The sequence below is a fragment of the Chionomys nivalis genome, chromosome 17, assembly GCF_950005125.1.
Source record: "Chionomys nivalis chromosome 17, mChiNiv1.1, whole genome shotgun sequence".
Classification (NCBI taxonomy): Eukaryota; Metazoa; Chordata; class Mammalia; order Rodentia; family Cricetidae; genus Chionomys; species Chionomys nivalis.
This window is the reverse complement of record NC_080102.1, coordinates 61115329-61141503: the sequence shown is the minus strand read 5'-3', so window position 1 is coordinate 61141503 and position 26175 is coordinate 61115329. Positions and strand designations below refer to the sequence as shown.

At 42.5% G+C, this 26175-nt stretch overlaps 1 protein-coding gene across 1 annotated transcript; it reads left to right on the top strand.

The window, feature by feature from the left end:
• The first annotated feature begins 553 nt into the window (after positions 1–553).
• Positions 554–2282, top strand: LOC130888453 (glycosylation-dependent cell adhesion molecule 1-like). Its single transcript, XM_057791337.1, has 3 exons — positions 554–617; positions 1323–1365; positions 2054–2282. The coding sequence occupies exons 1-3, from the start codon at positions 554–556 to the stop codon at positions 2280–2282; spliced, it is 336 nt and encodes a 111-aa protein (XP_057647320.1).
• The last annotated feature ends 23893 nt before the right edge of the window (positions 2283–26175 follow it).

The following is a 26175-nucleotide window of genomic DNA, read 5'->3' as shown; positions in this document are numbered from 1 at the left end:
TCCTGAACTGATGGGGAAATTTGTCAGCCCCCTGGAGGACCATCTGGTCTTTTCTGGATTCAGTTACATAAGCCTTATTTTCTAAACCCAAACTGTGAGCCAGCTGCTAAAGAATAGCTTGAGAAACCATGGCAAGAAAAGCAAGTATAATCCCAGGATCACGAAAGTGCCACTCTTCTGAAGGAGACAGATAGTAATTAAATAATCAGATGCAGAAACATAAAATAAGACTAGTAATGAGTAACATTAAGGAAGGGAGCCCATTCAATAAGGAATGGCTCCTGGGGCTAACACACACTGGCAGTGGCTAGGCCAAAAGGAAGGCTGGGGCTTTGCTTTCCTGTTAACTCATTTCCCAGAAATACCAATTCCCAAAACCCAATGTAATCAGAATGACAAGACAAGGGGAAGCTTGGCCTGCCTCCTGGTCCAATCCCCAACCTGTTGTCCTACAGCTTGTCCTTACCCCAAAATAAATAAAGCCCCATCCAGGCTGCTACTCCAGGACTCTACACAGCTTCCTAGGGAAAGCTGACCTTGCTACAGAGCCACCATGAACTTCTTCACTGTCCTGCTGTTTGCCAGCCTTGCCACAACCTCTCTTGCTGTCCTGCCTGGTCAGTATGCCTTCTTTCCCACTCCCTTTTGTCCCCTAAAGGCCCCTGGGCTTCAGATGAGCAACATCACCACACTCATGGAGAGAGATAAGATGTAGAATGAAAACAGCACCACTGGAAGCAAGCATGACAACATATATCCCCTGAGTCCGGCAACCCAACAAACCAAGGCAGACTAGAAGGCAGACTAGTCTAGTTCAGAGTCCAGACTAGACCCACAACAAGGCAGACTGTGGCTCAGCAGAGATTATGTGAGATCCTAACACCAGAGGCTGATTCAGCACAACTCAAGCAAAATCACTGCTTTAGACTGCCTCATCTCCCTGGTGTAATGAAAGCAAACGGTACACACCACATCCATTACTATCTGTAGCACTCACTCTGAACTATATATAGTTCCAGGGACTTAGGGTACACTAATAGTTTACATAAAGATCTCTACCATCACTGAAATTTTATTTGAGGAGGAAGAAAAAATAAACATACTAAATAAATTACATAGTATTTTAGAAATGGTAAAGAAAGTTGAGTAAGGGATTGGCGGGGAGAGGTGGTGCACACCTGCACTTCCAACACTGAGGAAGCAGAAGCAGGGCCAATCAGAGCAAACAAGCAAAAAAGAGTAAGAGAGGTTGAGGAAGCTGAAATGGGGTAACTACAAAGGACCAGTTCACATGTTAACCATCTTGAGATTGCTGTCCTAAGGGTCTGAAGATGAACTCCACGTGAAGACTCAGCACACAACTGCTGGTAAGTCTCTGTTGGTGACAAAAGACTGGAAAGTAAAGGATGCTAGGAAGATGTGAGCAGACAGTGCCTCCTGCTGTGAGTCTGTCCCTCCCTATTGCACTAATTGGCCATAGATCTGGGGACTGGGAACCTTTTGAACAGCAATTATGCTATGTAATCATTGGAAACTGGAATGGGAACAGCACCTCACTCCCAAATGTTAGCAAGTAAAATGTTTCCTCACCCTGATAGAAGGGTGTTTCATCAGTTACAGGCACTGTACCACACAGTGCAAAAACTTTAAAAATTGCAGAGGCCAGTTTTGTGGTTTAACACTAAACATGGTTTAATCTTGAGCTAACTTCCCAGATTAACTGGGGGAAATCTAAGAAGCTAAAGGAGAAAAATACTCAGAGTTCAGAGGGAAGAACCAAGGCTAAGCTCCTCCTATAAACCAAGCAAAGGGAGAGGTATTTGCAAATGGCTCCTAACTGAGAAGGTAGATGGGGGCGGTGGCAATTCTTAAACACGACACTAGAAATCCAGTCCATGCCTTTGAAGAGCTCATGATATGAACACTAGCATAGGACCTCAATGGTCCCATAGGTCAGTTAGTGATAACTCAACACTAATGCCCTGTTCGTGTGGAGGGACACTGTTTCTCCTAAGAGCATTCTCTGTCCTTAACTCCCTGTTTGCATGACCTTGGTTCCAGCTTCCCAGTCCACTCCCACCAGCCACATCAGCAAGGAGAGTACTTCTAGTAATGACTCTTCCAAGGAGCCATCCATCTTCAGAGAGGAGTCGGTTTCCAGAGATAATGTGTTGATAGAATGTACCAAATCAAAGAGTCAAAAGGCCCAGGCCAGGCTCAGAAGTGGAGCATCTCAGCTGGAAGAGACCATAGGACCCATTACCTCAACTGGTATGTGCTAGAGAAGAGACATGTCTGGGGAGGTGGTGAGCAGTGAAGGGCATGGCAGTGACTTGTGTAAAATGAGGTTTCATAAAGATTTTTAAAAAGTTCTAGAAGGGTGGAATTTAAGATCCATTAACTGCCAGCACTACAGGAAGCTGTGTGAGGGGTCATGAAGGTGTGAATAGGGAACCTGCCCTAACTGGACATTTCTATCTTCAAATTACAGAAACCACCATAGAGGGGAAACTAAGTTAAACATGGCAATGGGAAAAAATCTGGGTAAAATAACTGAAGAATATATGGGTGGTGCCAATGATATCGCGAGGTCATGAAGACAAGAACGACTAACCACGTCCCATGCTGGGCCACAAGAAGTGCCTTCATCACCCACACTCTGCTCATCCCAGCCAACACCTCTCAGTCTGCCCTTCAATGTCTGACATTAAAGTGTTGCAACCTGAACCCGGGTCTTTGGTGACTTTTTCAGGCCCAGGAATGGAGGTGGGACACCTTCATTCTATTAGGGTTCCTTTTTTAGTTATCCTGTCCCTTTAGGTTCAAACTTCTCATCCCCCTCAGCTAACAGGCCTGATAAGTACTCCACCCATACAACCCCTGCAAAGATTTTACCCTTGTCATCTTTCTGCACCTCCCTCGTGGACCACCTCCATGTCTACTCGCACACTGTAGTCTACCTGCTCCCACCAGCCCGCCACAGTTCTTCTCCCAATGGCCACACACAACAGGCCCCATGGCTGTTTCTCAGTTCTGACTTTTCTACTCTGTCCCTGCAGGACTGGACACAACTATCTTCTCTAGGATCTTTTCTTGGACACTACTACCCTTGGTTATTCAGTCTCCATGTTCCTTTTGTGAAATGTTTGGTATCTGATTCTAGGTCCCATCTTGTACTCTCTTGCCTTCACCTCTTCAGAATTTCCATAGCCTCACCTTCTAGGACTTCTCAGAGGGAATCCCTTTCATTAGCCCACTTAGCTAACATCTACCAAGTGCCTGTCAGGCCTGTCTCCCTAATTTGCTCTGACTTCCCTGTAACCTTAAGAGTTTTCACTGTGAAAGCAAATGAAATATGGGGAAATGAAAGTCTTTTTCTGTCTTAAAAACATAGGAAGAGAAGATTGCCTATTCAAGAGTATGTAGTATGGCAGGAAAAGGAAACATCTCTTCTCTCCAGCATCCTACCCCCAGGATGTGAAAAAAGTTCAGAAGACCAAAGGAGCAACTAACCCGCTACAGCACAGCGCTGTCACTCTTCTGACTGAAAAGCAGGGAAGAAGTGTGTCAAAACCAAAACCCCAGAAAATCACTTCCTTACCTTTTTGTTTTCCTCTAGGATAGAAAACCCTTTCTTCTAGCTTCCTGATGCTCTCTGGTATTAATCAACTGTAACTATCTCCCAAGCAAGGCAGAAAGATCAACACAGAGTCTTCCTGATGCCATAGTTTACAATATGGCAACATTCTCACCAAGATAACAGAAAAAATAATGTAGGATTTTTCAGAAAGAAATTGGAGGAGACATTTCCTATGAAGTTAGATTAGAAAAATGGAAGTGTTTAGGAGATTAAGGCATAACAAACTCATCCACTGACCTTTCAGTTCTGATCACTATAGAAACCCATTGCCCAGTGAGAACCAAAGCAAGTGCCTAACTACTTGCTGGTCAGCTGTGCCAACAAACCTAAAATATGGGGTTTCTTGAGTAAGACACATTGGGATAAGGGACTTTCCAGTCTCTGAAATTCACTTAATACACCCCTGCTGACTCCCGGAATCACAGAGACAGAACTGGGAAAAGCTACTAGCAAGCAAATACCTAAAAACTCATCTAGAAAGACACCCTGAGCCACCCTCCCTCTACTCTGCTGCTCCTGTAGGAAAAGGATGCATAGGAGGGAAAGACCCTGACATAAAGTAGTCTCCTTGCTTCCAATTCATGGGTAAACCTGCAGGGTGGAGAGAAAGACCAGCATAAGAACAGTCTCCTAGTTTTAAATGTTTGACTATTTGTGACCCAATATGTAATATGTAGTTGCCACTATGTGACAGGCCCTATTTCTGAATGAGTCACAATGATTTGCTCACATAATTCTGTTTTTAAAAAATCAAATGCTATTGTATCCACTATCACTTGAAGCAAGTAAGTACAGGTTCTCAGCCCATGTTGTGTACACTCCAGATCCAGAAAGGGAGGCAGGTGACTATTGGCTCCCAAGGCCCTGAGGTAGATCTAAATAGGACAAGAATTAATTTCAGAAATGTACAGTGTCTTAGATTCTACTTCCTCCGCCTCATTAACTCAGTTGCTCTGCTAACACAGCTCACTTGAGGGTTAAAAGATACATAAGAGGGGGGTTGGAGAGATGGCTCAGAGGTTAGGAGCACTGCCTGTTCTTCCAAAGGTCCTGAGTTCAATTCCCAGCAACCACATGGTGGCTCACAACCATCTGTAATGAGATCTGGTGCAGAATATAGTATATGTAATAAATAAATGAATTTTAAAAAAAAAGACACATAAGAGTCAAGCATAGCAGTAATATAGCAAATGGCTCAAAACCAGTAACCAAAAATAGCCTAAAATTTAGCATAAGCCCCCTACTAAATTCAAAGAAACAAAGAGCAGCATTGAAATATACCCTCTATTAAACTAAAACACAGCTGCTCTACCAGAGGTCACACCAGGCACCAGAAGTCCAGTCCCCAACTCTGATTGAGAACCCCCTGATCAAACACAGGCCACAACAGCCAAAATACCAGAGGAAACAGAAACCAAGGAACAAAGCACCCATTCAAGAAAGACAAACTCAGAAATCAGCACCTAGACCTATTAATCACCCTAAGTAAGATGTATATCCACTAACATGGAAACACACTCAGTAACAATCAAGACAATGTGTCACCACTAAAGCCCAGCTATCCTACTGCAGCAAGCTGTGAGTATTCCATACATCAGAACCATAAGAAGAAGACCTGAAAACCAACTATATAAAGATGATAGAGGCCTTAAAGAGGAAATTAATAAAACTCTTAAAGAAATCAAGGCAAAACAAACAAACAATTGGAGGAAGTGAACAAATTCCTAAAGAAAGCCAAGGGGGGAAAAAAACAAATAGTAGAAGGAAACAAATGAAACTGTTCAAGACCTGAAAAATGGAAGCAATAAAGAAAATACAAACTGAGGGAATTTTGGAAATGAAAAATCTAGGTAAGTGAAAAGGAACTGCAGAAGCAAATTTTACCAACAGAATACAAGAGGTGTAAGAGAGTATCTTAAGCAGTGAAGATATGATAGAAGAAATGGAAACATCTGTCAAAGAAAATGTTAAATATAAAAATTCCTGACACAAAACATTCAGGAAATCTGGGACAGTATGAAAAGACCAAACCTTGGAATAATATGAATAGAGGAAGGAGAAAATCCCAGATCAAAGGCCAAGAAAATATTTTAACAAAATCATAGAAGAAAATTTTCCTAACCTGAAAAAGGAGATCCCACAGACTGCGACTACACAGAGTGGACCAAGAGGTAAACGATCAGGTCCCCAGCTGGACAGCCTAGTCTCTAGGCCCTAACCCCCCCACACACACCCAGGAAAAACCCCAGACCCCTTCCCCACCTGCCTCAGTTTCACTAGCTGGATAGCTGGCAAGCCTCCTGCAGGAAGGCTGCTGCAAACCCCCCAACACTGGGACTCTGTAATCTACATGCCCCACTCTGCCCACAAACCCACCCATCACCCACAACCTCAGCAGCTCTCTGAAGCACAGACTGCAACTGCACGAAGTGAACCAAGAGGTGAGTGACCAATTCCCAGCTGGATAGCCCAGTCTCTAGGCCCTAGGCCCTGGAGGCAAAACCCAGGAATTCTCCCCCACCAACCTCAGCTGTACTAGCTGGCCAGCAGGTGAGCCTCCTGCAAGCAGGCTGCTCTATTACCCTGCCATCAATCAGACCCCATAATCTACAAGACCCACTCTACTTCCAAACCAACCCATCACCAGAGACCTCAACAGCATAGAGTAGACAAAGAGTAGCTCCCTAAGACACAGAAACCAACTGCAACAATTGGTCCAAGAAAGGATCCCTCAGACACAGACACCAACTGAAAGGATTAGACCAAGGGAAAAAGACACTATGTGCACCAATTGGAGGAAGAGAGGGTAGGTGTCAATGCAAGAATACATTCAACAACCTAAAAAACAACATGGTGACACCAGAATCCAGTGAATCCAGTGGTCGTACAACAGGAAGACCTGATCAACCTGCCCCAGAAGATGCAGAAAAAAACAACCTTAAATATAACTTTATGAAGATGATAGAGACCCTTAAAGAGGAAATGAAAAATTCCCTTAGAGAAATGGAGGAAAAAAGAAACAAAAAAATTAGAAGAAATCAATAAATTTCTTAAAGAAAACCAAGAAAAAAACATCAAAAATGTGAACCAAACAGTTCAAAACTTAAAAACTGAAATAGAGACAATATAGAAAACATAAACCAAGAAAACTCTGGAAATGGAAAATCTGGGTAAATGAACAGGAACTACAAATGCAAGCATAACCAACAGAATACAAGAGATAGAGGAAAGACTATCAGGCATTGAAGACACAATAAAGGAAATAGGTTCACCCATCAAAGAAAATGTCAAATCCAACAAATTCTTAACACAAAACATCCAGGAAATCAGAGACACTATGAAAAGACTAAACCTAAGATCAATGGTAATAGAAAAAGAAGAAGGGTGACCTAGGCCGGAGCAGGACTGAGCCAATGACCTAGGTTGGAACAGGCCTGAGATGGCAAGCTCCATGGAAGTGGGAGTGGATCCAGACCAGGGACATTTACAGAAGCAGGACTGGGTTAGTGACCTAGGCCAGCGCAGGCCTGAGACAGTGAACTCCACATGAGTGAAAGCGGATCTAGATCAGGGGCATTTATGGAAACAGGACTGAGTCAGTGACTCAGGTGGAACAGACTTGAGACAGTGAACTCCTCAGAAGCAGGTACAGGGGAGCAACTGCTGAGGGAGTGGACCAGAGCCAGAGACCTCTGCAGGTGCAGGCGTGAGTCTAGGACCTACAAAGGTGTAGGCAGGATCCAGAGACCTCTAAGCCAGGACCCCTGCAAGTCCAGTTGTGAGCCTGGGACCTCAAAGGAACTAGGCCTGAACTAGGACCTCTGTGGGTTGGGGCATGAGTCTGGGACCTCCAAGGGAATAGATCAGAGCCAAAGACCTTTGCAGGACCAACTTCAAGCTAGAGACCTCTGCAGGAGCAGTTCCAGACCAGAGACATTTACAGAAACAGGTCTGAGCCAGCAACCTAGGCCAGAGAAGGCCTGAAACAGTGAACTCCATGGAAGCAGAGCAAAGCCTAGGGGTGCTGAGCGACCTCCAGGAACACAAAGTAACCAACAGGGTAACTGGAACTGTGGTACTAACTGCACCATGAGGAGCAACCATCTGAGCCTTGGATACACTGGCACTTGGAAGATTGATCATCAGAGTCACAGATAGCCCCAACTACACCAATTAGAGAAGATGATGTGTAGACAAGGTAAGAACATATCCAACACCACAAAGAGCAACATGAAACCAGTAAAACCTTAGTGGCCCTACAATAGCAAGACTTGAACAACCAAATACAGATGAAGCAGAAGAAAATTACCTAAAACTAACTTTAGGAGACTGTTTGAGGCCCTTAAAAAGAAAATGAGAAATTCCCTCAAAGAAATGGGGGAAAAGACAAAAAAAAATTGGAGGACATCAAGAAATACCTTAAAGAAAACCAAGAAAAAGCAATCAAACATATGAAAGAAACTATTCAAGACATGAAAACTGAAATAGAGACAATAAAGAAAACACAAGCCAAGGGAATTATAGAGACAGAAATCATGATAAAATGATCAGGAACCACAAATGCAAGAATAAACAGTATAATACAAGAGATGGAAAAGAGAATTTCAAGTGCTAAAACTACAGTAGAGGAAATAGACTCATTGGTCAAAGAAAACATTAAATCTAACAAAAGTTTAACACAAAATATTCAGGCTATATGGGACACTATAAAAACACCAAACCTAAGAAAAATGGGTATAGAAGAAGGAGAAGAAGTTTAACTCAAAAGCACATAAAAAATATTTTTAAAAGTCATAGAGGAAAAGTTTACCAACCTAAAGAAAGATTTGCCTATGAAGATACAAAAAAGCTTATAGACCAACAAATAGATTGGATCAAAAAGAAAAAAGTCCCCTTGCCACACAATAATCAAAACACTAAACATACAGAATAAAGAATTTTAGAGCTGCAAAGGAAAAAGGGAAAGTAACATATAAAGGCAGACCTATCATAATTACACCTGAATTCTCAAAGGAAACAATGAAAGCCAGAAGGTGCTGGTCAAACATTATGCAGACATTGAGGCACCATGTATGGCAGCCCAGACTATTATACCCAGCAAAACTTTCAATCACCATAGACTAACAAAACAACATATTCCATGACAGAAGCAGATTTAATCAATACCTAGCCATAAATCCAGCCCTATACAAAGTACTACAAGGAAAACTCCAACCCAAGAAAGTTGGCAACATCAACAAAAGCACAAACAATTGATGATCTCACAGAAGCAAATCCCAAAAAGGAAAAAACACACAAATTAACATCACCAATCACAAAAACTAAATTAACAGGAGATAGCAATAACTGATCATTAAAAATCCTTAATATAAATGGACTCAACACATCTATAAAAACACACTGGCTAACATATTGGTTATGAAAACAGAATCCATCTTTTTGCTGTATACAAGAAACACACCTCAACCTCAAAGACAGACATCACCTCAGAGTGAAGGGTTGAGAAAAAATTTTCCAATCAAATGGACCTAAAAAATAAGCTGGTGTTAGTATCCTAATATTTAACAAAACAGACTTCAATTAAAATCAACCAAAAGAGACAAAGAAGAGCATTTCATATTAGTTACAAAAAAAAATCCATTAAGAGGAAATCTCAATACTGAACATTTATGCCCCACAGGGCACCCTTATATGTAAAAGAAACACTTCTAAAGCTTAAATCATACATTAAACCCCACACACTAATAGTGGGAGACTTCAACACTCCAATCTCACCATTGGACAGGTCAGGCAGACAAAAAAAATAACAGAGAAATAAGGGAATTATCAGCTGTTATTACTCAAATGAACTTAACATACATCTCCAGAACCTGCCATTCAAACATAAAAGAATATACCTTCTTCTCAGCACCTCATGGAACCTTCTCAAAAATTGACCATACTCAGTAACAAAGAAAACCTCAACCCAGATACAAAAAAATTGGAATAACCCCATGTATCTTGTTGGATTGCCATGGTTTATAACTAGAATTCAACAGCAACATTAATTCTACAAAGCCCACAAACACATGGAAATTAAACAATGTTCACCTGAATCATCAATGAGTCAAGGAAAAAATAAAGGGAGAAATTAAAGACTTCCTAAAATTCAATGAAAATGAATTTTCAATTTCATTTCAATTTCACACGACATACCCAAATTTATGAATGAAAGCAGTGTTAAGAGGAAATTTCATAGTGCTAAACGCCTACATAAATAAGCTGGAAAAATCCCACACTAGTTCTTATTCCTAAAATAATGTGGGGGAGTCCCCCGGGGGGCTCACGGAGCAGCAAGCTCCGGTGGGTCCCGCAGAGTTCCCAATGCCCGGCGGTTGTGAGCAGACCCACGGACACAGAAAGTAGCCATGAAAGCATTTATTAAAAGGGGAGAAGGGGGGAGGGAGGGGGAGAGAGAGGGGGGAAAAGCCAGAGAGAGAGCGCGGCCACGCTGAAGAAAACAGAAGAAGGAGAGCCAAGATGGCGCGGGCAGGTCAGAGGTCAGATGGCATGGGCAGGTCAGAGTGGGCGTGGCTTGTCCCTTAAAGGGAAAGGAAAGCACAACATTCCCAGGTCTTCCTTATAATAAAAAGCAGGAGACGAGACACCACAGCCCAAAGGAACTGGGGCGGCGAACTCTCAAGACTGCTTCCTGCTGACTGTGGGCGTCGTCTTTGGGGGGGGTGCGAGAGAAGGCTGGGTGCTGGTCGCATCCTGGCATGGCTGGTCTCTTTGCCTTTGACTGGTGTCTGTGGCATGAAAATTGTCTGGTGTCCCTAAGGTATTGGCAGAACAAAAACAAAGTTAAATTAAGAAAAAAATTTTAGGACCAGGGAATTGAGGGGGTATCTGACCTGTTTAAGATGGATTTCTTAATTCGGCTCCCTTTTGGTGAGGTCACCTCGCAAAACCTCAACCTGGCGAAACCTCTCAGCTGTCAAACTGTCAGAGATCTTTGAGAAGGATAAGATTTTACTTGAGTTACTGATTAAAAAATGACAGAGAACTTACTTGATTGGCACCCAGAGCTACTCTTTTTTGGGTCCTCCGTGGTCGCTGAAGGTTGCATTTGACCTTTTCTGTTTAGCACAGGCTCCAGAAGACCCTGTGGGCTAAGAAATCTGTAGGAAGACAGGCCTACCTTGACCTGAGCAGCTAGGCTGTCGATTCCAGCGATTTCGTCCATGTCTGGAGGTCTTTACTTTAGACGAAAGGCAGGTTTGCCCAATGGTCAATGCTCTGCAGTTGAAGCGAAATGCAGAAGGACGTTGTTCTGTGCGCATCTGTCTTCTTTGGAGGGAGCAGAGAGCTGCTGCTAGGAGCCAACCTGTCTCTTTTTGTTGTTGTGAGAAGTTTTTTTTTTTTAAAATACTTAAATATCACATTCTCCAGATCTCTGAGCAGTTGAGAGCTGTTTATCAGGTATAACTATAGTATAGAATTTGTTTGGAAAGCTGGGTTTACATTTGTAAAAAGGTAGAGAGAGGGAAAGTCACCTGACCCATCTGGCCCTCAGCCAAGATGGCGACTGCCGCGTGTAGTCTGCTCTTGGAGAGCAGCCATGCTGTAACAAAAGCTGCAGCGGGAAGGGGCAAAAGGCTGGAACCGAAAAACTGCTGTCTATGGTTTTAATGGGGCCACTTATTTGGACAGAGACTGATAAATGTAAGGCATTAAAGCATGAGGCCGGAGTGATAGGTCTGGATGGCTTGGCTCCCATGGTCAAGGCCGTGAAAACACCCGCAAAAAACCGTGGCATCTCAAGCCTACAAGGGGAACGGCTCCCCGTTAAGGCGAGATGTAGATGGCACGAACACCCAGGCCCTGTGAAAAGGCGTCCGATTTCACAGGGGGGGTGCTATTACCTGGCTGAGTCGAATTCAGCCAAGGTCAGGCCGCACCGTAGCGGCAGTTACAACGAAAAGAAGGAAGAAAAGGAATGAAACGAGAAAAAAAGAGGGAGAACTTCTGGAGACCCCGGGCCTCCAGGCGCGGGTGAGCTGAGGGGCAGGCTAAGGCCACGCCGTCCCAGGCACAAGCTTAGCACAGGAGACAAGCCGAATTGAATGCCAGCGAAGGGAAAAACCGAGGCCCTGAAGGCCCACGGTTGGAGGTTCCCCCCATCCCTAGAAACCGCAAAGGGTTGCCGGGAGCTCAACGGTCAATCCCTTGGGTTAAAAAAGATGGTTAAGCTGGCCAAAATGGGGGCACTCACGATTAGAAGCCGGTGTTGTTTGGAGGAGCTGCATCCAGGCAGATGGAACACGTGGGTCATGTAGAGAAGGTCCTCGGGTCCTGATCCTGCCCTGGGAGGGAGCTCAGAGTCCCAGACGGCGCCTAAAGCCGGAACTCTGGCCCCGGTTGGAAGTCCGGGGTGTACGAATCATCCGAGTCGCGGCACCAATCTTATTCCTAAAATAATGTGGGGGAGTCCCCCGGGGGGTTCACAGAGCAGCAAGCTCCGGTGGGTCCCGCAGAGTTCCCAATGCCCGGCGGTTGTGAGCAGACCCACGGACACAGAAAGTAGCCATAAAAGCATTTATTAAAAGGGGAGAAGGGGGGAGGGAGGGAGGGAGGGAGGGAGAGAGAGAGAGAGAGAGAGAGAGAGAGAGAGAGAAAGCCAGAGAAAGAGCATGGCCACGCTGAAGAAAACAGAAGAAGGAGAGCCAAGATGGCGCGGGCAGGTCAGAGGTCAGATGGCGTGGGCAGGTCAGAGTGGGCGTGGCTTGTCCCTTAAAGGGAAAGGAAAGCACAACACTAGTGAATTAACAGAACATTAGAAAACTTTAGAACAAAAAGAAGCAAACTCACCTAAGAGAACTAGATGGCTGGAAATAAGAAAATTGAGAGCTAAAACCAACAAAACAGAAAAAAAGAAAACAATACAAAGAATCAATGAGACCAAGAATTGTAGGCCCATATTTCTGTATCGCACAAAAGCCATAGGCCCAGTCTGAGCTGATCACATAGCTCTGCAGACAAGCTGTCTCTGCCTAACAATAGCAAGGATGTGCTTATTAGAAATGTAGATCTCCTGAGGAGAGGTGCTGACTGAAACTGATCAGGATGTTTGGTGCTTCCTTCCTTTGTAATTTGGAAGATGTCTTATAGAGATGCTAATTCATGGCCTATGTGACTGCTAGCATACAGGTAGATGTGGACGTGATTAGAAGCCCATGCACCTGGTTACCTAGGAGACAGCCTAATGTGTTTTCCCACTCAATTTATGTGATGATATATAAGGTGTTTGGAGAATAAATGAGAGATCTTTGGAGAGAGATCTTGCCCTTCCATGATGACCGTGTAAGCTGCGTCGGTTTTATTCCTCGCGACTCCATTCCAGTCCAGTTAGGGAATCTGTGTTGGACCCACACGGCCTCCAACATAATGGCGCTGATAATGTGGTGCTGACTACTGAACCCCGAGATTAAGGACAACGTGGTGCTAACTACTGAACCCCGAGACAAATGCCGGAGGAAGAAGTACGAAAAAGAATGTGGTGCTGACCGCCAAACTCCATGAGAAGCCAGAGAAAGGACAAGATGATGGAAGACCATGAATGTTGTCTGCTGAACCCCAAGAGGAATGGGAGAAAGGACGGAGAACGTGAGACTGATCAGCACTCCCCAAAAAGCAAGGAAGAGGTGACCAGATGTGAGGAACCCGCACGAGAAAAAAAAAATCGGTGGATACGTGAGTAATAAGTGCTCAAAAATAGAGATCAGATTTTAAAGAAACATAGAAAAGCGCGACAAAATTTAAATAGGGAGTAAAAATTTGTTAATAACTTAGATACATGGGATAAGGAAAAAGTATTCGGGTATATATGTTGGTAACTTAAGTTAGAATGGAGCAGAACAATGGCAGAGTTATTGAGAATCTGTAAGTGTGATAGATGCAGAATTGCAACTTCTATCAATTGCTAAATGAGTAGGAAAGGTAAAGGAAAAATGACTTTTGGCCCAAGAATCACCAAGTTACCACTGAGATTGAGTAGCCATGTGCTCACAGTAGCCAGTTAATGCAACCCACCTGTGGGTAAAAGGCAAGCAGGAGCAAGAGTAAGTCTAGAGAGCAAATTTAACTTCACACAGTCTATAGAACAGAGGAGAGAATACAGAAATTCTCCTAATTTTATAATTTCCAAGTTAAAATAAAAAAGATAGTTAAAAATCCACCCGCCAGAGCTCGGGAAGGCAGTCTAACAGACAAAGTGAGCCTGTGTCCTACCCCCTGCCGTTCAGTGCAGCTTCAACTGAAGGAAAAAAGCCAGGTTTAAATTAAGGTAGCCTGGCACCCGGTGGACACGGTGCAGACCCGGCGGAGGCGGCGCAGACGCGAACTTATATTATTCAATAGTCCAAGCATGAAACAGTGAAGCCCACACTGAGAGAAGATCATCCCACTACAATTAAATCAAGTAGGTGTTTTGGTGGCTGGCCTGCAGAGTGGTAGTCCTTTTGTTGGCGAGGTCCCTGGCAAACGGGGAGCCTGGTCCTGTCCCTGAAGACCCTCCTAGGTGGTGAGAGTGTTCTTGGGCCATGGCGGGACCCAGGAAATGGAGCGGGGGCATTCCCCAACCCCCTTGAATCCCCGGTCATTCTGCAGGGGCTGCTCCCCTCTGCTGGGGCTGCTTATCCTCTGCTGCGACCTCTCTCTCCCTGGCCCATCCCAACTTGCGCCCAGGGGCTTCCTTCCTTCTCCCTCTGTAGTTGGGAGCTGCGGGCCTCTTCCCACAGCCTGGCTCATGGCTGCCTGGCTAGCTTATGCCCCAAAATAATGACACACAAACTGTATTATTTTAAACACTGCTTGGCCCATTTCTATTCATGTGTGTAGCACCCCAAGGAGCGCTTACAGGGAAGATTCTAGCCTACGTCCATCCTGGGTCGGAGCTTCATCGCATCTGCCGGGGAGAGGGGAGCATGGTGTCTGCTCCAGAGAGCAGAGCTGTCGAGTCTGAGCTCACTTCCTCTTCCTCCCAGTTTTCTGTTCTGTTTACTCCACCCACCTATGTTTTAACCTATGAGGGCCAAGCAGTTTCTTTATTTTTAACCAATGACCTTCCTCCATCATTTCCCCTTTTTCTGTTTAAACAAAAAAAAAGGAAGGCTTTAACTTTAACATAGCAAAATTACATATAACAAAACAGTTATCAAGTAAAAATTACAATATTTCCATCTATTTTATCTTTATCATAACTAAGGAAAACTATAACTATCTATCTATTCTTCAACTCCATCAAAGACTCCAGAAAGATACAATATTACCCAAGCAAACAAAAAATAAGCAACTTTCAAACTCTAGAAATGACAGAGACATCTCACTGCCTTGACAGTCACCCAAAGTTTCTCTGTACCGTTGGGGCATCCATCTTCGGCCTACAGGCCCATAGTTTCCAGCAGACATTTCCATGAAGCAGGAAATTTCAAAGGCAGTTCAGTCACTATCTGCTGTGTCCTGCAGAATGTCTCGCATGAATTCATGTCTCTTTCATGAATCAGGAACCCCAAAAGATCATCTCACCTTTAGGCAAGTTCAGCAGTCCTCTCTCTGCGGGTTCTTTGTGTCCAGTTTATACAATAGTCCAGGCAAGAGCAGTTTCTTGCCCAAATAGCTATCAAACTCCATAAGGTGCCTCTTCGATGCCCGTCTTCTTTCTTCTTGAAGTAGATTGGTGCTGCCAGGAGCAGAGTGTCTCATTGTCATGAAAAACCCTAAGTTATTAAAACACTTAAAATGCCATATTTTATAATCTTTGAAAGATCTGAAGAATGCCTATCTAAAATATAAGCATGCACATCTAGAAAATCTAACATGACTACAAACTTAACTATTATTGATAATTATCCATTAACAACCTATATACATTACATTTTTAAGTGAACTACACAATCACAATACCTTAATCAATATCAGAAATACATATACATATAATAAAATTGACCTTAAATTAATATCAGTAAACCAAGATTCATATCAATGCAAATTATTCACATCTATATTATCTCCCCCTTTAAATGTAAAAGAACATTTATAAACAATATATGGGAATATGGGCGCAGTTATTTCTCTCCAAACTGCTTCCTGCTGAATGGGGGCGCTGTTATTCAGGTCTTTTATGGGATAACCTGTGTGCTAGATTCAACTCAGTCAGCAGTCGAGTGAAGTAATTTTTTGAAGTTGTTCACAGCAACCCTTCAGGAGGACGTGGTCTATCATACCATATTGGGATCGAAGAAGCAATCCAAAGAGTCTCATCCTCTGTGGAAACAAAAGAAGAAACTCTTTTCCAAAGTATCATATCCTTAGATCCAAATTCTGAAGTCAAGGTATTTTGAAAATATCTATCTTGGATTAATTCAGCAGCATTTATAAACAAATATCTTTTAGCATCTGTTGCTCCTTCCTCAGCATTAAAACAATTCAAAGAGAGCATAATAGCATACAGTATCAAGATTCTCTGTGTATTTTCCATCTTGTGCAGCTTTATTTTAACTCTATTTTGTTTACTTTTACTTTTATTTTATATTTTCTGTATATCTTCGTCCTGGAATAACTCTTTAGACCAGGCTGTCCTTGAACTCACAGAGATCCCTCCGCCTCTGCCTCCCAGGCAGTGGGATTAAAGGCGTGTGCTACCACACCTTGAAGTCTCAGAGGTCAATCTCCCTCTGTCTCCCAAGTGTTGGGATTAAAGGTGTGCACTACCACACCCAACTACTCTCTTTCTTCCTTATTTTACTTTTAAGAACTTTAATTTTCAGCCTGTATATATTTTTAAACACACCGTAAATCATTTAAAGTTTTCTTTGTCTTTGAATTTCTCTTTACTGTATATCTCTCTTTTTCTGACCACATGAGTCTTTAATTTACCAAGCAATATCAGTAGGATGAAAGCCGTGGCTTTGACGGCTGGATCCAGCCATTCCTTAGCTTTCCAGCCTCATGGCGGAGATACCAGCTGTAGCCATGTTTATCACAACTCTGTGGCATTTCAAGCTCTTTGCCAACAAGCAAACTGCAACATTACGTCCACAGACAACAATCAAGTCCTCTCTCTGTAGTCGGCCCTCTTGCCTCAAACAGTCAGAGTTTGCCCTGGCAGGATGGACCAGAATGCCAACATTTTAAAACAGCACAACTTTTTTCCTGCTACGGCTGAAAACAAACAAGCATGCAGTCAGCTTTTATCAATACCATTTAAGTGTTTTGTGGCAGGACCTCTTAAGAGCTGCAGGGTTTTGCCGCTAAAGCTGAGTCAGGAAACCTCTCTTAGATGAGAGCACTTGCTTGCCTCTAGCAAGCAGAGCAGACCCAAGAAATTGCTGCTACCAAGAAAACACGCTTTACTCTATTCTTTCCCAAGCTTTCTCAGGCTTTCTGTGGATGCAGTTATCCACGTGGGCGCCATCTGTAGTTGGGAGCTGCGGGCCTCTTCCCACAACCCGGCTCATGGCTGCCTGGCTAGCTTATGCCCCAAAATAATGACACACAAACTGTATTATTTTAAACACTGCTTGGCCCATTTCTATTCATGTGTGTAGCACCCCAAGGAGCGCTTACCGGGAAGATTCTAGCCTACGTCCATCCTGGGTCGGAGCTTCATCGCATCTGCCGGGGAGAGGGGAGCAATGGTGTCTGCTCCAAAGAGCAGAGCTGTCGAGTCTGAGCTTACTTCCTCTTCCTCCCAGTTTTCTGTTCTGTTTACTCCACCCACCTATGTTTTAACCTATGAGGGCCAAGCAGTTTCTTTATTTTTAACCAATGACCTTCCTCCATCATCCCTCCCTTCCGCGGGGACCGTGGGACCACCCAGTTCAGCCTGTTTGGGAGCTGGGTCGGGTGCTCAGGGCAGAGGGCAGCGGGAGTTTCTTTGTTTTGGTGGCTGGTCTGCAGAGTGGTAGGCCTTTTGTTGGCGAGGTCCCTGGCAAATGGAGAGCCTGGTCCTGTTCTTGAAAAACCTTCTGAGTGGTGAGAGGGATCTTGGCCCACAGCAGGAGCCAGGAAACAGAGCGGGGACATTTTGTAAGTGGGGCCCCTGGCCAGCAAGGAAACATGATCCTATTTGAGAAGACCCATTAGATAGCACCAGTAGGAGGAGATGGGCAGGCATCAAGGCAAGAACTCACCCAACAATCTGAAAAACAACATGAAACACCAGAACCCAATGATCTTACAACAGAAGGACTTGAACACCCTAACATAGAAGAAGTGGAAAAAATTGACTTTATGAAAGCAATAGACTCCCTTAAACAACATGTAAAAAAATGTGCTTATAGAAATGGATGAGAAGTATAACAAAAAGTTTGAAAAAATGAGTAAATACATAAATGATACCAGGGGAAACCAAAAAAAAAAAATCAAACAGGTAATGGAAACAGTTCAAGAATTGAAAACGGAAATGGAAGCAAGGAAGAAAACACAAACTGAGGACCGGCTGGATGTGGAAAATCTAGGTCAACAAGCAGAGACTACAGAAACAAGCATAATCAATAGAATTCAAGAGACAGAAGAATAAATCTCAGACTCTGAGGACACCATAGAGAAAATAAACGCACGGATCAAAGAAAACAGCAAAGCCAACAAATTCTCATCACAAAATATTCAGGAAATATGGGACACAATAAGAAGACCAAACCTAATAATAATAGGGATAGAAGAAGGAGAAGAGTTACAGCTCAAAGGCCCAGAAAATATTTTTAACAAAATTATGAAAGAAAACTTTCCCAACATAAAGAAAGATATTCCTTTGAATATTCAAGAAGCATACAGAACACCAAATAGACTGGATCAAAAAAAAAAAACATCTCCTCGCCATATAATAATCAAAACATGAAACATACAGATTAAAGAAAGAATATTAACAGCTGCAAAGGAAAAAGGCCAAGTAACTTATAAAGGTAAACCGATCAGACTTACACCAGACTTCTCTATGGAAACCATGAAAGCAAGAAGGTCCTGGATAGAGGTACTGCAGAAACTAAGAGACCATGGATGCAAGCCCAAAATACTATACCCAGCCAAGCTATCATTCACTATCAATGGAGAAAACAAAACATTCCAGGATAAGAACAAATTTAAACAATATGTAGCCACAAATCCAGCCTTACAGAAAGTAATAGAAGGAAAATCACAACCCAAGGAATCCAACATTGCCAACACTGCCTACAATAACTCAGACATCTAGCGACCCGTCACCAGCACAACTCAAAGAAGGGAAACACATAAACTCTACTACCAAAAAAATAATAATAACCGGAGTCAACAACCACTGGTCATTATTATCACTTAATATCAATGGACTCGATTCACCTATAAAAAGGAACAGGCTAAGAGATTCGATATGAAAACAGGATCCAACATTCTGTTGTTTACAAGAAACACACCTCAACCACAAAGACAGACATCTACTCGGAGTAAAGGGTTGGGGAAAGGTTTTTCAAGCAAATGGACCTAAGAAACAAGCGGGTGTGGCCATACTAATTTCTAACAAAACTGACTTCAAACTAAAATCAATCAGAAGAGATCAAGATGGTCATTTAAACTCATAACAGGAACAATTCATCAGAATGAAGTCTCAGCCCCTAATATAAAAGCACCCACTTAGATAAAAGAAACATTACTAGAACTCAAGGCAGACATCAAACCATACACACTAATAGTAGGAGACTTCAACATACCTCTCTCACCAATGGACAAGTCAATCAGACAGAAACCTAATAGAGAAATAAGAGAATTAATGGAGGTAATGAAGCAAATGGACTTAACAGACATCTATAGAACATTCCACCCAAATAGGAAAGAATATACCTTCTTCTTTGCAGCTCATGGAACCTTCTCGAAAATTGACCACATACTCGGTAACAAAGCAAACATCCACAGATACAAAAAAATTCTAGTGACTACCTGTGTCTTATCGGATCACCATGAATTAAAGTTAGAATTCAACAACAATGCTACCCCAAGAAAGCCGACAAACTCATGGAAACTGAACAGTCAACTACTGAACCACCCCTGGGTCAAGGAAGAAATAAAGAAATTAAAGTCTTCCTTCAACTTAATGAAAATAAAGACACAACATTCTCAAACCTATGGGACACTATGAAAGCAGTCCTGAGAGGAAAGTTCTAAGTGCTCACTTAAAGAAAACGGAGAAAGCACACATTGGAGACTTAACAGCACACCTGAAAGCTCTAGAAAAAAATAGAAGCAGACTCACCCAGGAGAAGTAGAAGACTGGAAATAATCAAACTGAGGGCTGAAATCAACAAAATAGAAACACAGAAAACAATCCAAGAATCAATGAAACAGAGTTGGTTCTTGGAAAAAATCAACAAGATCGACAAACCCCTATCCAAACTAATCAAAGGACAGAGAGAGAACATGCAAATTAATAAGATCAGAAATGAAAAGGGGGACATAACCACAGACACAGAGGAAATTCAGAGAATCATTAGATCTTACTACAAAAGCCTGTATGCCACAAAACTAGGAAATGTAAAAGAAATGGACATTTTTTTTAGATAAGTACAATATACCAAAGTTAAACCAAGACCAGGTGTACAATCTAAATAGACCTCTTAGTCACAAAGAATTAGAAGCTGTTATCAAAAACTTCCCTTCCAAAAAAAGCCCAGGACCAGATGGTTTCAATGCAGAATTCTACCAGAACTTCCAAGAAGACCTAATAGCTATACTCCTTAATGTATTTCACAATATAGAAACAGAAGAGTCATTGCCAAATTTCTTTTTTTAGACTTGTTCCTAATTTTTTATTTATTTATTTATTAAAGATTTCTTCCTCCTCCCCGACACCGCCTCCCATTTCCCTCCCCCTCCCTTATCAGCCTGGAGAGCAGTCAGGGTTCCCTGCCCTGTTGGAAGTCCAAGGACCTCCCACCTCCTTCCAGGTCTAGTAAGGCGAGCATCCAAGATGCCTAGGTTCCCAGTGCCATTGTTCTTGACTTCTCAGCAGTCCTCATTGTCCGTTATGTTCAGCAAGTCCGGTTTTATCCCATGCTTTTTCAGACCCAGTCCAGCTGGCCTTGATGAGTTCCCGATAGATCATCTCCATTGTCTCAGTATGTGGGTGCACCCCTCTGCCAAATTCCTTTTATGAAGCTACAGTTACTCTGATACTAAAACAACACAAAGACTCAACCAAGAAAGAGAATTACGGGTCAATCTCACTCATGAACATCGATGCAAAAATTCTCAATAAAATACTGGCACACCAAATCCAAGAACACATTAGAAAAATTATCCATTATGATCAAGTAGGCTTCATCCCAGGGATGCAGGGCTGGTTCAACATATGCAAATCTATCAATGTAATCCATCATATAAATAAACTGAAAGAAAAAAACCATATGATCATATCATTAAATGCTGAAAAAACATTCGACAAAATTCAATACCCCTGTATGATAAAGGTCTTAGAGAGATTAGGGATACACGGGTCATACCTAAATATAATAAAAGCTATTTACAGCAAGCCAACAGCTAACATTAAATTACATGGAGAAAAACTCAAAGCCATCCCACTAAAATCAGGAACATGACAAGGCTGTCCACTCCCTCCATACCTCTTCAATATAGTGCTTGAAGTTCCAGCAATAACAATAAGACAACATAAGGGGATCAAGGGGATTCGTATTGTAAAGGAAGAAGTTAACTTTCGTTATTTGCAGATGATATGATGGTATACATAAGCAACCCTAAAAACTCTACCAAAGAACTCCTACAGCTGATAAACACCTTTCGTAATGTGGCAGGATACAAGATCAACTCCAAAAAATCAGTTGCCTTCCTATACACTAAGGATAAGGAAGCAGAGAGGGAAATCAGAGAAGCATCACCTTTCATGATAGCCACAAATAGCATAAAATATCTTGGGGTAACTCTGACCAAGGAAGTGAAAGATCTATTTGACAAGAACTTTAAGTCTTTGAAGAAAGAAATTGAAGAGGACACCAGGAAATGGAAGAATCTCCCTTGTTCTTAGATTGGGAGGATCAACATAGTAAAAATGGCAATTTTACCAAAAGCAATCTATAAATTCAATGCAATCCCCATCAAAATCCCAACAAAATTCTTCACAGACCTTGAGAGGACAATAATCAACTTTATATGGAAAAACAAAAAACCCAGGATAGCCAAAACAATCTTATACAATAAAGGATCGTCTGGAGGCATTACCATCCCTGACTTCAAACTCTATTACAGAGCTACAATATTGAAAACAGCTTGGTATTGGCATAAAAACAGAGAAGTCGACCAATGGAATCGAAGAGAAGACCCGGACTTTAACCCACAAACTTATGAACACCTGATTTTTGATAAAGGAGCTAAAAGTATACATTGGAAGAAAGAGAGCATCTTCAACAAATTGTGCTGGCATACCTGGATGTCAATCTGTAGAAGAATGAAAATAGATCCATATCTATCACCATGCACAAAACTCAAGTCCAAATGGATTAAAGACCTCAATATCAGTCTGAACACACTAAACCTGATAGACGAGAAAGTGGGAAGTACTCTACAACACATGGGCACAGGAGACCACTTCCTATGTATAACCCCAGCAGCACAGACATTAAAGGCAACATTGAATAAATGGGACAAAGGCCTGATCTCCAAAATATATAAAGAACTCAAGAAACTAGACTGTAAAATGCTAATCAACCCAATTATAAAATGGGGCACTGAGCTGAACAGAGAATTCTCAACAGAAGAAGTTCAAATAGCCAAAAGACACTTAAGGTCATGCTCAACCTCCTTAGCGATCAGGGAAATGCAAATCAAGACAACTTTAAGATACCATCTTACACCTGTCACAATGGCTAAAATCAAAAACACCAATGATAGCCTTTGGTGGAGAGATTGTGGAGTAAGGGGTACACTCATCCATTGCTGGTGGGAATGCAAACTTGTGCAACCACTTTGGCAAGCAGTGTGGTGGTTTCTCATGAAATTCTGGATCAACCTACCCCTTGACCCAGCAATACCACTCTTGGGAATATACCCAAGAAATGCCCTATCATACAGCAAAAGTATATGCTCAACTTTGTTCATAGCAGCATTATTTGTAATAGCCAGAACCTGGAAACAACCTAGATGCCCTTCAATGGAAGAATGGATGAAGAAAGTATGGAATATATACATATTAGAGTTCTACTCAGCAGTAAAAAAACAATGGCTTCTTGAATTTTGCATGCAAATGGACAGAAATAAAAAGCACTATCCTGAGTGAGGTGAGCCAGACCCAAAAAGAGGAAGAGGGGATGTACTCACTCATAATTTGTTTCTAGCCATAAATAAAGGACATTGAGCCTATAATTCATGATCCTAGAGAAGCTAAATAAGAAGGTGAACCCAAAGAAAAACATATAGTTATCCTCATGGATATTAACCTTCATCAGGCTATGAAAGGAGACAGAGACAGAGACCCACATTGGAGCACCGGACTGAAATCCCAAGGTCCAAATGAGGAGCAGGAGGAAAGAGCACGAGCAAGGAACTCAGGACTGCAAGGGGTGCACCCACACACTGAGTCAATGCGGATGTTCTATCGGGAACTCACCAAGACCAGCTGGACTGGGTCTAAAAAAGCATGGGATAAAACCGGATTCACTGAACATAGTAGACAATGAGGGCTTCTGAGAAGTCAAGAACAATGGCACTGGGTTTTGATCCTACTGCACGTACTGGCTTTGTGGGGGCCTAGGCTGTGTAGATGCTCACCTTACTAGACATGGAAGGAGGTGGGAGGTCCTTGGACTTCCAACAGGGCAGGGAACCCTGACTGATCTTCAGGCTGCTGAGGGAGGGGGAGTTGTTTGGGGGAGGGTGAGAGAAATGGGAGGTGGTGGCGGGGAAGAGGCAGAAATCTTAAATAAATAAATAAATAAATAAATAAATAATTAATAAAATCTGGGAAAAAAATAATTAAGGTAGCCTCTGAGATTAAACAGGTTAAAATGCTTCTTTTCCATTTCACAATTTTGCCTTTTTGTCAAAAGTCTGCTGTTTGTAGGCAAGTGAATTCGTATCCAAGGTGGATTGATTTCAGTACTATGGCTCTATGGTAAAGTTTAAAGTCAGAGATTGTGATACATTCAAAAGTTCCTTGATTGTACAGGATTTTAAGATTGTTTTAGGCTATCCTGAGTTTTTGTCTTTTCTCATAAGGTTGAGGATTGTTTTTTCAAAGTCTGTGAAGAATTTGTTTTAAGTTTAATGGGCATTTGCATTAAATATGTAGATTGCTTTCAGTAAGATTGTCAATTTTGCTATATTGGCGCTATCTTTACAAGAGAAAAGGAGATTTTTCTATTTTCTGATGGCTAAATTTCTTCAAGGATTTAAAGTTCTTATACAGGTTTTTCAATTGGTGTGATTAGAGTTACTCAAAGATATTAATGGTATTTGTGGCTATCTCATTTATCATGTGTGTAGAAGAGATACATTTGAGTTGTTTTCAGATTCTGTGTATGATAAGGTAATTCTGCTGTGAACATGGTTGAGCACCTGTTATTGTGGTATGGTTGAGCATCTTTTGTATACAGACCCAGAAGAGGTATGGCTAAGTTTTGGAGTGGTTTGTTCCTTAATTTTCTGAGAATTCGACAGCAGTGGAGGTTTCTCTTAAGTATAAGTTGTGAGCAGTGTTTTTAATCTTGGTCATGTTACAGAGATAAGATGGAGTCTCAAAGTTTTGATTTGCACTTCTCTAATGGTTAAGGATGTTGTATTTGAGCAATTTTTTTAATGTCTTTCAGTCATTTTAAGTTCATCTATTGAGAATTTTCAGCTTAGGTCTGTTACATAAAATTTTATTGGATTAATTGTTCTTTTGGTGACTAATTTTCAGAGTTCTTATATTTTTGAAGTGTATTAGTGATTAGTAAAGATATTTTCCAATTGTATAGGCTGTTATGTCTTGTTGACTATGTCCTTTGCTATACAGAAGCTTCTCAGTGCAAGAAATCTCAGTTATTGTTTCTCTAAATGTGTATGCCATGGAAACTGTGTTAGAGTTGTACCAGTGCATTCAAGTGTTAATTTTGAATTTTTCTTATAAGAGGTTAAGTATTGTTGGTTTTATGTTAAGGTCTTAAATAGAAAAAGAGAGGAGAAGATGGATTTGGTTCTTCTGATGCATTTTGGGTACAGATCATAGGTCCTCAGAGACCAGAACTCGCTTTGTTTATAAATGGAAAAAGATTTTCTGGCCTCCTGGATACTGGCGTGGATATTTCACTTATAACCACCAGCCAGTGGCCCAAAACCGGAGACTATTACATAGTTACAAGGAATTGGTCAGACTAGAAATCCTGCACAGAGTAGCAATGAACTGCATTGGAAAGATGAGGAAGGACATGAAGGAACTTTTTAAGCCATATATTATTCCCCATTTACCTGTGAACTTATGGGGCAGAGATATCATGTCCAGAATGGGAGCATATTTATACTCTCCCAGCACGGCTGTAACTAATCAGATGTTTCAACAAGGATTATTACCTAATCAAGGCCTAGGCAAGAATAATAAAAGAAAGGTAGATCCTGTCATATCAGACAGTAGACCTTCTAGAGCAGGATTAGGGTATTTTTAGGAGAGGTCACTGAAAGACCTGCACTCGATGCAGATCCAATAATATGGAAAAGTGATGAACCTGTATGGGTGAGTCAGTGGCCTCTTACACAAGAAAAACTACAAGCTGCCCAGCAGTTAGTGCAGGAACAGCTGGATAGTGGACATATTTCACCATCTAATTCTCCATGGAACTCTCCAATTTTTGTTATTAAAAGGGAATCAGAAAAGTGGAGATTAATTCAGGATTTAAGAGAAGTTAATGCAACCATGCAGCCAATGGGAGCATTACAACCGGGGCTGCTGCCTCCAGTAGCCATACAAAAAGGCACGCAAAAGATTATCTTAGACTTGGAAGATTGTTTTTATGCAATTCCTTTAGCACCACAAGATTGTCAAAGGTGAGTTCCGGCCGGCGGAGGCACCGGCAGGCAGGCCTAGGCAGCGGAAGCACCGGCGCACAGACAGGCCCGGGCGGCGGAGGCACCAGCACGCAGGCAAGTCCGGGCGGCAGAGGCACCGGCGTGCAGGCAGGCCCGGGTGGCGGAGGCACCGACAGTCAGGCCCGGCAGGCAGGCCTAGGCGGCGGAAGCACCGGCGCGCAGGCAGGCCCAGGTGGCGGAGGCACCGGCAGGCAGGCCAAGGCGGCGGAAACACCGGCGCACAGACAGTTCCGGGCGGCGGAGGCACCGGCAGGCAGGCCCGGGCGGCGGTGGCGCTGGATACAGGATAGTGCGGGCAAGAAACAGTGAAGCCTGCACTGAGAACAGATTGCCTCGCTACAATTAAATCAAACCCAATAGATAGCATCGGTAAGAGGAGATGGGCAGACGCCAAGGCAAGAATTCACCCAACAATCTGAAAAACAACATGAAAACACCAGAACCCAATGATCTTACAA

Excerpts from the sequence above, each read along its gene's own strand:
- LOC130888453 (XM_057791337.1), top strand. The coding sequence starts at position 554 with ATGAACTTCTTCACTGTCCTGCTGTTTGCCAGCCTTGCCACAACCTCT. Across the intron at positions 618-1,322 it reads CTCTCTTGCTGTCCTGCCTG|GGTCTGAAGATGAACTCCAC; the intron begins GTCAGTATGCCT and ends TGCTGTCCTAAG. Across the intron at positions 1,366-2,053 it reads AAGACTCAGCACACAACTGC|GGTTCCAGCTTCCCAGTCCA; the intron begins TGGTAAGTCTCT and ends TTGCATGACCTT.